Genomic DNA, 12,059 nt, shown 5'->3' on the forward strand with positions numbered 1-12,059 from the left:
AGCTGTCAAAAAAAGCAGATGCAGTCCTCAAATTATGATGAGTGGAATAGAGCAAAGAGCACAATCAGCATGCCACTGCAGTCTTTCCTGGTTTGTGTGCATCTTCAGAGTTGGAGAAAGGTTTGGTCCTGTATCTTAAAGGATATACAGCATAACTGGAAAAAAAAATATGTGGAGAGGAATAGCAAGTGTGGATTGATTTTCATAAGAAAAAAAACCTAAACAGAATAAGATACTTTGGGGTAGCAAAGAGATCATTGAAGGTGGAAATAAATCCATTTATAAAATCACAGCTACCACAGAAAACAAGAATAGGGAAACACTTAGCTGCTCTTCCAATGGAAAGATTAGGTGACGAACAAATGTCACATTCTGAATCCAGAAAATAGTTGGTCATTGCAGTCTTCAGTCTTGTCATTGCCACATAGGATATTTTGTTTTGTTTTGTTTTGTTTTTTTTTTAATAGAGTATTTTTTACTTAAGGGAGTAATCTATATATGCTGTTATATTGTCAGCTGGAAAATGAAAGGATGATGGTGCTTTTCAGCTAGATCTGTTTACAATTCATTTGTATCTCTGGAATTTAGTAACTTTTCATTCAAGAGTATGAAACAAGAATTGGGCTAATTGAACAAAAATCTGCTATTTAAATATAAATGCTCCAAATATTTTCCACTACCTGCCTGCTAATAAATTGAATACATTTTGTGGCCTTCCTGAAGTAGCAATGAGCAATAACGGCAAGTTAGAAATTCCGTTTTTTTTGTGTGAAATCTCAGAAAACCAATCACATTCTTGATTACATATATGTGAGTGCTTCATACTCACTCAGTTTTGTTTATACCCATTTATTTTTACATTCCTGGAACTTTTACTTTAGGTGTTCGCTTTCTTATTTTCTGTGTTTCCTATAAAAATTCCAGAATGGTAGGTCAGTTGTGACTTTGAGTTGATGCTGATATTTGATATGTGTAGGTGAAAAAGTTCTTAGAAGTAGTTCTGCAGTTGGATCCAATGAAGTGAAATGTAGGACCAGGGGTTAGATAGCTGCTAGTCTGTTACTAAATACACTCAATCCCATAGTCCAGTAACAATGGGGAGAATTGCAAGGGCAAAGCAGACAACTGGGGCTGACATCCAGTCCAGGCTCAGCTCTTGGACATCCCTGCCTCAGTTTCTGGCAGCAGACCAGATCTGTATTGTACATCAACACAATGCATAGATGCAGTGATCAGAATGTGGGGTCACCATGACCTGATGATCACAGGCAGTGGCAGGATGTTTCCTTCAGGAACAGGGACTGGATCAGTGATCTTGCAAGTCCTCCCCCTATGATACGACCACCTATTTTTAAAAAAAAACCAAAACCTAGAAACACTTCTGTTCCACCCAAGGGTTGTTTCTTTAGTGTCTTTGTGAACTGTTGCAGGCCCTGGTTGGTGACAAGACCCTGGCCTTCCGCCTGATGGATGCAGAGATGTACACAAACATGAGCGTGCTGATGCCGCTGACGCCCGTCATCGACCGCGGCATACAGCTTCATAAAATGATTCGTCTCATTACTCATGCACTCGGAGGAGAGAGCTATCTGAACTTCATGGGTAAGTGAGCTCAGGGAAAAACTCTCTCATTTTCTCATCTACAGGACGCGTGGCAGGGAAATAAAATGATCTGACATCATCTTATATCCACGGTATTTATCACAGGGCTGAAATTGGGAGCATAAATGCTTTTATAGATTGATTACAAAAGGTAATATGCATTCTTTTTCTGTCTGTGAGATGTATGATAAGACAAGAAAATAAAATCAAGATGGTTTCTAACTGTAAGAGAAATAACTTTTACAGCTCAGACTAGTATTTTATTTGTTATTTTGCAAGTCTGACAGGTGGTGAGCTGTGTCTCACGCAGCTGGGTTGTATTTCATCTCTATTCTTTTATTCTCTTAAATTTTTTGAGGTAACAATGAATTTGCTGAAGATAGCTCTGGCCTTATCTCAGTTATTAATTGTTAGGAAGTAGTCTGGAATCAGTTGACCTATTTCATTGCTTCTCAGTGCTTAATGAGGTAGGCAAGGACAAATCACAGACACAGGAACTACATTCTGCTATCAAAGCACAGAAATTGTAAGAATTAGTGGTGCTTTCTTCTGGTCCATAAACTGTAAAATAAAACTGTTGTGTTACTTCCTAAGCACAGTTGCTGCAAGAAAGCTCAGTTGTTAGTCTAATTTAATCAGCAATTTACAATTTCATGTAGTCATCTTAGAAGTTGAATATTTTTAGGTTTATCCAAAATTCCAAAGGTATTTATGTTGTCTGTTTTTTGCCACATTCATTAATTTAATTTCTTTGCAAAATAGTTATTACTTTACAGGTTTTTTTTACTTTACAGTAAAAATTTTGTAATGTGGTCTGACAAGTTCTGCATAGCATTTGTGATAGCCTCATGGGGAACCAAAAGCCTGAAAGCCTGCTACAAAATCACCATCTCAGTTTTCTGATAATGCAACACTTGAAAATTATAGAAAATTTAGCCTAGTATTGTCTTCTATTTTTGTGGTTAAGTGTTGCTTTATATAAAGTTTAAAGGGACAGTTGGGTGTATGTTGCCCCTTTTCCGTAGTGACATATTTAACATCATATTTTCTGATTAAAAACCTGGAGAATGTAAGACAGTGGTGACACTGGATTTAAGTTTAATATTCTCTTTCTCTATGTTAGGAGAAAACTCAGAAAATACTGTGTTGATTTTCTTAAAAAGAATTGAAGCAATTTCAGTATAGAGCAAACAAATTCACTATTTGCAATACTAGTAAAACTATTATTTCCAATAAAATGCAGGAGGTTTTTTTGGCTTTTTGTTTTTTTGTTTTTTTTTTTTTCCTCGAGGGTGAGGAAGACTTAATGAAATAAATATTTATGAAGTGTGCAATCAGGCACCAAAGTGTTCAAGGTGTGAGGTGTATGCTTCCAGTCAAACTAGTGATACTACAATAGTAACAAGTATTTAGGAGACAGGTGTTTACTAAATACTCCAGCTAAACTGCAGGTGTCTTTGCTCCAGATTGACTCAGTAAGATTAGAAATATAATCAGTAATGCAATGTGGCATGTTAAATCCAGTGTGTCAATGCTGGCTGATTGAGCAATTAATATTGGGTATCTCTGAGTACTGCAAATGGTTCAGTAACTACATTATAGTTTGCTAAATGTAAAAGGTGAAAAGATTGCAATAAATGTTGGAGGAGAAAACATATAAATTCAGAATGCTGGCAGTCCTGTGGACTTAAAATGCATGTTGCAGCATGCTGTCTAATTAAGTAAATACAGTGACAAATGGGTTCTTTAACTTGCAGGTTTGTGTGAATGCCAAAGGTAAGAAAGAGAAGCTTCCTGTAGGGTGGGTGAAGGAGTGAAAATCTTCTTTCACAACCCCTGGGGAAGGCATTCCAGGTGCCTCTGTGCTTCCCTAGGTCCTTCCATTCAGAATCTTGTACTTTATGTCTCTGAAAGCCCAGCAAAGAAACACCCTGCTTTCTGAATGCTTTGCTCACCTTAACGAAAAACAACCCTCATCTAAAACATGTTGTGTCAGGAGTGGAAATCTGTATTCTCAAATATAGCCTGTAATTTCTCTTTGAAGATGTGGAATCATATTTGATTACGCATGTGTTGGAGCATCCTTTGGGCTCCATACGTGCAAGCAGATTCCTGCTGAAAGAAGTTGTGCATCAAACACTGATTTCTTTCATCTTTCCCTCATCTTTCTCACTTTTCACACTGGATGGTTCTCTGTCCTCCTTACTTGTATCTCTAAGAAACCACTGCAAAAATCCTGAAAGTTGTTACTCTTATTTTTCACATTTCTGAATGTTTAATTTTCACTGGAGGCTTTTATTTTTCTTCCCATTCGCTTATATCCCAGTACTGGCAGTTGAATTGTGTGCAAACTTAAATGTGAATAGGAGAGTTCTGTTGTTTCAGTAAATTGGTTCCCTTGTAACAAAAACCTTTGGGAGTATTCTTTTCTCCAGTCTGTGTTTTAGCTTTATGTGCAGCTTTCCAGGTGATCTCTTGGGCATTTAGCATGGAAGACTTAACCTGGGAAGGGAAAAACTCCATATGCTTGGCTGAAAATGAGAATAAAAATGATAAGTGTCCTGCAGCAGTGAATGCACTCTCTGAAAGGCCAGTTTGTTTCGTAGCAATAGTAAAATAGTGGCAATTGTTTTGAAGCTTTTGCTGTGTCTAAATTCTCTTCTTTCAGAGCAGGTAGAGAGCAACAATCCCAATGTAGCTGTAGTTTGTGCAACTCAGCTCCTGTTTTAGATAGATTTTAATACTGAGATGGGCTAGTTACCAGTCAGAAATTGTCACAGAATTTTAGGAAGTCCCAAAAATTCCTCTGCAAATTCTTCTGCACAATGCTTTAATCAGGACCACATTAAAACCTCTTAAGAGGTTTCTTTATTTACTAATTTTCTTTAAGGCCTTGACATAGACAATGCACTTTTGAATGTCTGAACTTTAATGACATTTATAGGCTCAAGCAGTTACAATGTGTGTATATTAAATAGTGAAAGTAGTCTTTTTGATTATAAATAATAAGAAAAAACTTTCTTCCTACTCAAGTATTATTGTTTATAGTTGTGGTGATATGGAAATACCATACACATCTAATTAACTTGAAACCAGAAAAGTGTATGCAAAAAAATATTTAGGGCATAGATCTCTGCCCTCCCTAACATCAGGATTTGAAAACAAATCCAAAATAAAAACCTTGTGTCCAACTAAAATTCTTAATTGTCAATTTTAGTCGCCTACAAAAAATCAAAGAGGGATTGAGATTGAGCATAATTTCTCGAGCACTAAACAAGGACTTAGTGTTTAGGACTCTATTAGTAAGGACTAATAGAAGTTGTTGTAAGACTTCTAGAGTATTACAGGAATCTTTTGGTCTCAGCATGAAAATAGATACCACTGTTGTTACTCAGCAATGTTTAACTTCAGTGTAAAGACTCACACATATTTCCTGAAAATAGTACTTGACCTTAGCACTACAAAACTGTTCTGTCTCTACATCCTTGTATTTTCTTTTTGCTTCATTTTTTATTCTGCCCCTGAAGGCAAGCTGTAGATGATGGTAAATGTTGTTCTTTAAATATTCCTTTTGTATTTTCTTGTACATTGAATGTGCCCTGCACTTGGGGGAACTCTGCAGGACTTGTAAAAAAACTGTGCCAGTTCTTCAGTGGATTTGTTTCCATAGTCTCTCCTTATCTTGCAAGATATGTCCATGTGTCTAGATTTAGACAAGCAAGAGTCGTTCTTTTATTGCCCCAAACATGCACACCCAAAGGGCTTAAATAGCATTTTGGGTCCTTGAGATCCTTCCTAGCTCAAATACTTACTGTTTTATGACACTGTAGGGTCTTGCTTTTCATCTTGCTAACTTGCTAACAATCATTTCCTTGGTTGTTTTTTTGTTTGGTTTGTTTTTGGGTTTTTTTTGTTTGTTTGTTTGTTTTTTTTGTTTTTGTTTTTTTTTTTTTTAATTGGCTTAAGCTCAAATTTATTGATTTAAATGGAGATTATTTCCTACATGAACCTCTAGCACTATTTTTCATGACTCTCCTGTAGTAAAACAACTTCTAATTAAGACTCTAGAGACCAAGTTTCACTCCCTGAAAAACAATTTTTTAGACTATATAAATATATATATATATATATATATAGGAAGTTATTTGAAGTAACTAGAACATTTTTTGCAATCATGAGCATTGACTGATGATGTTACTGTTTGGGTTGACCTTCACCTGTTTCACCTGTTTCACTACTATCTAATTTGTCTGTTAAATTTCCTCTTTCCCACTTGTTAGTTCATTTACACAGCAATTTTATCCACCTTCTCTTGTCCTTGTTTTTCTTGCATGCACAAAGTTTCTTGTAATAAGACCTTGTTCTTCCTTTGCCCTTAAAAGTAAAATGCTATTCATCATCTATTCCTTGGAGTATTTTAGAGAGAAACTTACTTTTTTTTTTTTCAGTTATTTATTTTTAAACCAAGGAATTTCATAACAGCAGGCTCTTGAAAAAATATTAATAAACGAGAAAAGGAACAGTACAAAAACTATATCAGTAGCACCAATACGAATGTGAGAAAGGTGTGTACCTTTTTCTTTAATAATATAATTTAAAAACCTGAAATAAAAATGGTGCAGCCTAGCTGACAATATAAATAGGAATGTTACTTTAAACAGAATCTGAACTACTATTTTTATTGCTACTTATTGTAGATGAAAAAGGAATTGTATCGAGAACGAGCGTATTTAGCTTAAACCTAAGGGAGTTTGATTCTCTTTGGCATTTTACATTTTTACACTTTTTTCTGTTCACCTTCTTATGTTTCTTACATCTGAGCACTTGTTACAGGGTGATTTTTTTGACCATCATCTAAAGAGTGGCCTTGGGGACAGCATATGCTCTTCAGACTCGCTCAGATTTGACTTCAGTCAAATCCTCTTGATGAGCAATCTTGAAGTGCTCACTTGGTACAGACTGCAGCTTTAGTAGAGGTAGTTTGGAGTCATCCTTCTTAATATGCTTGCCTAGAATAGGTGACAAATATGCTGCCAGTTCTAGCAGGTGCTTTAATTCCATGGCAGCCTGACAGAAAACAATTATGTTCACTTTCAAGTAGAAAACAAGAGTGCAATGTGAAATCTCGCCTACAGTTTCTCAGACACTTAGTGATAGACCACCTACAACTTGGTTGCATAATACCCCATATGCAACCCCACCCACAGCTTGGGTTGGGCAGTGGCAGTGGGAAAAATCCAAACTTATATATTAGGCCTCATAAATCACTTTGACAGTCTCTTCTGCAAGGTCTAGAGGTGCAAACTTTTAATATTTATTCATTTAGAGTTGATTGAAGCAAGTTTCATTTCCACACTTGCTCAAAACACATTAGAGTAACTGGGAGAAAAACAATTAAAGAGAGAGACTGGCTCATAATTTAGAACTAAATCACAAACAGACCTGTCTTATCTTGCCTCTCTTCACAAATTAAGTATGTCCAAATATTAGGAACCTGTTGTGGGGTTTGGTTGTACATCCTCCTTGAAAGTGTAGGGAATAAAGGACTACAGACGTGTGTATGCTATTTACATACACAAACGAAATTGTTAGTGACAGCAATCTATATGTGATGGTGCATCCATGTCCACACTGTGACCTCTCAAGGCAGAAACCTGGAAAGAGAAACCATCGCAGTCAGCAGCATCCTCAGAACTGCTTGAGAACCAACAGTTGCTGCAGCTGTGTTTGTGAAGTGAAATCCAGGTGGGATTTCCAGGATTGTAGAGGGAAAAGTCTTAATCGAGGTAGCTGGCATGAGTGGCACTTTGTTTTTCACTCAGAGTAATGCTGATGTTTCCTTAGTTTGAACCCACATCTGCTGGGTATTGACTATGACTACATTACCAGTGAAGACATCAAGGTATTCTGACATTGTGCATCAGTTACAAGGTGTTGGTTTATGAGGATTTTTTAAGGATGGGACTTATTTTTATTTTATTAAATTTATTTGTCATTGTGCTTAGTAGCATCATTTAACCATGGGACACTGTTGTTGAAACTTCCTCTACTGTCTCAGTTCAGACTTGTGACATCTCCACTGTCAATGTGTGAGTGCATGCAGCCCTGTCTGCTGGTATAATACTTGATGGGATGTGAGGGCTTATTAAAGAATAATGAACAAAGTTGCAAAATAAATCTTTAAGTTATTAGAGTTGCAAGAGTTCTGTTTCTGTTTGTATGACAGGCTTCATTTTTGCTTTATTGTTGTTTTATTTATTGTTGTTTTGAAGAACACAAATAGGCCTCTATAAACTATAATTTTATATAACTCTAAACTATATATTATAACTATACTATGTACTATAACTTTCAGCACAGGTTTTTAGAGGAATTTTTCTTTTCAGTTGTTAAAAAATGTAATTTATTACAGAAATTATGACAAAGTCATATAATTAGAAAAAGCTTTTTTCACACCTGGATTTCTGACTCTACAGGACATGGCTGTTATTCTCTCCTGTTGTAGTTGTTTGTTATTTTTCTCTCCACAGCTATAAGATTCAGAATTTCTTTACAATAAATTATAATTGAACTATTTACACATGTTATTGATTAGTTTTACTTAGCTATCTTTTATGGAAAAAATAATTAAGATAGATCTAAAGACTAAATTCCATTTTTTTTAATTCTCTTGACCTTAAGTTCAAATAAGTTTAAAATAAACAGATTTACCTCATTTTTAGATTTTATTGCTTTCTTAATTCAGAATGTAAACACCACAGTAAAAGTGTGGTCTTAAAAACACCTCTTAAATTTTTTTGAAGTTGTGCATATAAACACGTAAGAATCTGTTTTGATTAAACATCAGACATTATCCAAAATTAAGATTTGAGTAAAAGATGGAATATTTTTGCCTGATAGTATGAAACTATGCTAAGTTTTTAAAATTTGATAGTAGATAGAAACATTTTTATATCTACACATGCAAATTTTTCTATCTACGTGTGTGAAAACATTTCTTTGCATATGATTCCTTTTTTAAGCAGTTGAGCAGGGCCATCTTACACTTCCTTTGCTGTGCTTAACTTGTATTCAACCAAAATGCTTTGAATATCTTCTTTATGTATACACTTGAAGCGCTTTAAACTGTTATGTCTTACAGTGAATTAAAAAACTTCATAAACCTTGGTTCACTCTATGGACAGTTTGTTAATCATCACTGCCTCAGAAGAGCACTGATGATTAATAAACTGTTCAGAGATTGAACCAAGGCAACATTGTAAGGAATGTAAAATGCTTTTCTGAGATGGTTTTGCTCAGGCTTCTGCTTCTAGTGCTCTGTAGCCCTGGCTAAAAGACACAACGCAAGCTGAAAGGAAAATAAGAAATATTTTCAGATTTTCAAGTAGATATTATGTTGATCTATGATAAAAGTGAAGTCCAGCATTCAGGTCTCAATTATAATTTACCTTTTTGAGAGAAAGTAGACTTTTATGGGGGAGTTTCTCTCTGTTGCACCTTCTTCAATAAGTTCATGTAATAATATATAGGTGTCATGCAGCACTTGGCCTCTGCCATGTCACAGAGCAAACGGGTAAAGTTGATTTCTGAGTTTCTCAGTGTCACAAACTAAATGCTTGCTGCAGAAGGTCACTCATTTCCTGGATGTTGGTGTCTACAGAAGTGGTCTACCTGATAAAAACTGAATCTGTGCCAGAACTTTGTGTTCTAAGAGCAGGAAGAAAGTGTAAAGCATGCCCATTCGAGTGGGGGTAAATATGATGTGGATGTTCAAGCTTTTGTCTTTTCTCCGTACTGCTCACTGTGTTACGTGCAATTTTGATGCTGGTAATTTATCAGCACTTGTTGAAAGTTACTTATGTCTGAATTCCCCAGTGCTGAAAAGAAGCAGCAGCAGCCTCTTACCACACCCAGCTGTGTTTTACTTCTACTTTTTTGTAGTCCGTCTGCACTCACTAGTCTAGAAAGGGCTGAGAGACAAATGGAACTATTTTCTCAAAGCCATCTACCAAAGAGCAAAAAAATTTCTTCCTGATTATACTTTGTAGGTTGGCTTTTAAAGAGGTAGAGAAAGGTGATCCAAATCAAGTAATTTAGCAACATCAGGCTCCAGTGAGCTGGTCTAGGAGCATGCAGTGGGGTCTGGTAATCACAAGCTTACCTTTGGTCTCACACTGCTCTTTTTTAGCCTGGTTTCTCTGGGCAGTGCACAGCCAAACAGAATTAAACACCACGTGTTACTCAGTAGGGAGTTGTTGGTTGGAGACATGACTGCACAGGTGACAATTTGTAAAGTCCAAATAAGAGATCCTTAGGCATATATTCCAATTTGGATTCTAATGCATGCAGTTGAGGTAATTTGAAATGAGTTCATCTCAATTGTGTCATTAATTCCCCAAATCAATGTAGCTTAAGCTGAGACAATGCCTTGTGATGACATTGAAATAAAAAAAGATGTCTTTATGTGTTCAAGAGCTTATTTTCACAAGATGTTATTAGCTTAGAATCTTTTCATTGTCCTGATTTTTTGAGGTCATCAATCCAACACACGCAGAGGAATTTGCTAGAATAAGGATTTGAACAACATTTTAGTTAAATTTACTTTGATTTTCAAGAGACAAAGTATTTTCTGTTTTCCCTGAGAAGTGATAAAATCTTCAGAGCAAAGCATATTAGCACAAGAGCATCTTTTATAAATGTCGACCTGTTCTTTCTCGGGTGTCTTTTGAAATTTTCATTTTGAAATTCCCTAGAATTGTAGAATGTTTGAGGTTGGAAGGAAAACAACCAAAAGATCATCTTAAACATCATCTAGTCCCAACCATCCTGCCATGGGCAGGGACACCTTCCACTAGACCAGGTTGCTCAGAGCCCCATCCAGCCTGGCCTGGGACAATTCGAGGGGTGGAGCATCCACAGTTTCTGAGAAACTTCTCCATTGTCTCACCACCCACACAGCAAAAGATTTCTTACTGCTGTCTGATCTAAATACCAGTGGAATTTATAGTGGAGTCAATTAGAAAGGGAGTTTATCAACACAATGAAGTTACTTTTGACTGAAAAGAAAATGTATTTGTTGGAGGGGGATTTTGGGGGGGGTTTTGTTAGAATTTTTTCTTTTTTTCAATCTAGTACAGGTACCTTTTGAGTTGGGTTGCCTTGTTGAATATAAACCACTACTTCTGTCTTAATCTACTAAATAAAAGTGCAGGGCAGAAGGAGCAACAGGACGAGTGACTAATGTCTCAAGGAGAGCAGGATTATTCACAAAGCCAACAGTACTAGTGCTGGCTTTTTACAGCCAGAAGCTTAGAACTTTTACTCAGTTGGGATAAGTATCCAGATCTTTTTTGTGAAATTCAGAGCAAGTCATGCAAGCAAGGTATTTTCATAGAATATCTTCTCAAGAGGGATTTTTAAAGAGATTATTTAAAAGCAATCTAGTAATCCACTCACTCTTGATTTAAGAGTCAATCTGTAGACTATGAAACAAGCCTCTTTTATTTTAATCCAGCTAACTGTTAATACGAAACGCTGCAGGAAAGCCTGGATCATCTGCCTGGTTTTATTATAGGTCAGTTCTTTGTGCAGCTTAAGCTCACAACCTTTATCTTCATAATGGAGAAAGGTATGGTTTTATTTCAAAATATTAATGGGGAAAAAAAAAGGTTATTTGATAGAAAACATTAACCTCTGTTAACATACACTGCTGGATTGGCAGCATTCTTTCCCACAATTTATCCTGAGCTCCTAAAAACAAACAAATAACTTGGTTCAAGCTGAGCTGTTCTTGTTTGTTTGTTTTCGTGACTGGTTATTTATCGTAGTTCCTACTGGCTGCCAACATTTTAGCAAGTCATGAATTGTGCATAATATTGCTTGAAGGGAAAAGTGCAGAAGTCTGAAGATGACTGAACTTCCATAATTCACATTTTTCTTTTATTTAAGCTAACACAGTCCAAGTGATGGCTGTTTATAGATCCCAAAACACTGTGAGAATGTATATTCTATTTCCCATAAGTCTTCACTTTTGTAACTATGCTTTTTCCCTCCTTGTGTACTAATTAGCTATACTTAAACAGCTTTTATGTATTTCTTCTTGAATATGTGAACACTTAATTCTTAAAATACTCAAAGCCCATGGACTGATAAGCATGCCAGAATATTGACATATTTCAGTAGATGTAAAGCAAACTTGCCTTATTTCTACAAATTTCCTCAGTATGTAAAATTTATTATTCTGTATAGACAGAGGAAAAAATAGAAAACAGAAAAATCAATATTACACTAAGCTTGTTACAGTTATGTCTGTGACTAGTCTTAGAAATATGGTAAGCTATTTATTAATATCCTGCTTTCCTACTTATAGGTTGGAAAGGTGTGTCCTAATTAAATATGAAGCAGGGAGTATCTTCATTTAAAATAGTTTTGATTTTGCAGAGTTCTGCCTAGACATA

General features: G+C 35.8%; 1 protein-coding gene across 3 annotated transcripts in view; it reads left to right on the top strand.

Annotated features, from left to right (window-relative positions):
- GBE1 (1,4-alpha-glucan branching enzyme 1) overlaps positions 1 to 12,059 on the top strand; it is a 135,752-nt gene that overhangs the window by 92,660 nt on the left and 31,033 nt on the right. For all 3 annotated transcript variants that reach the window (XM_083854626.1, XM_083854624.1, XM_083854625.1), the window contains exon 12: positions 1,431 to 1,602. In XM_083854626.1, coding sequence (XP_083710752.1) covers positions 1,431 to 1,602 — 172 coding nt within the window. The remainder of the gene's footprint in view (positions 1 to 1,430; positions 1,603 to 12,059) is intronic.

The sequence above is a fragment of the Zosterops lateralis genome (assembly GCF_965231275.1).
Source record: "Zosterops lateralis genome assembly, chromosome: 2".
NCBI lineage: Eukaryota > Metazoa > Chordata > Aves > Passeriformes > Zosteropidae > Zosterops > Zosterops lateralis.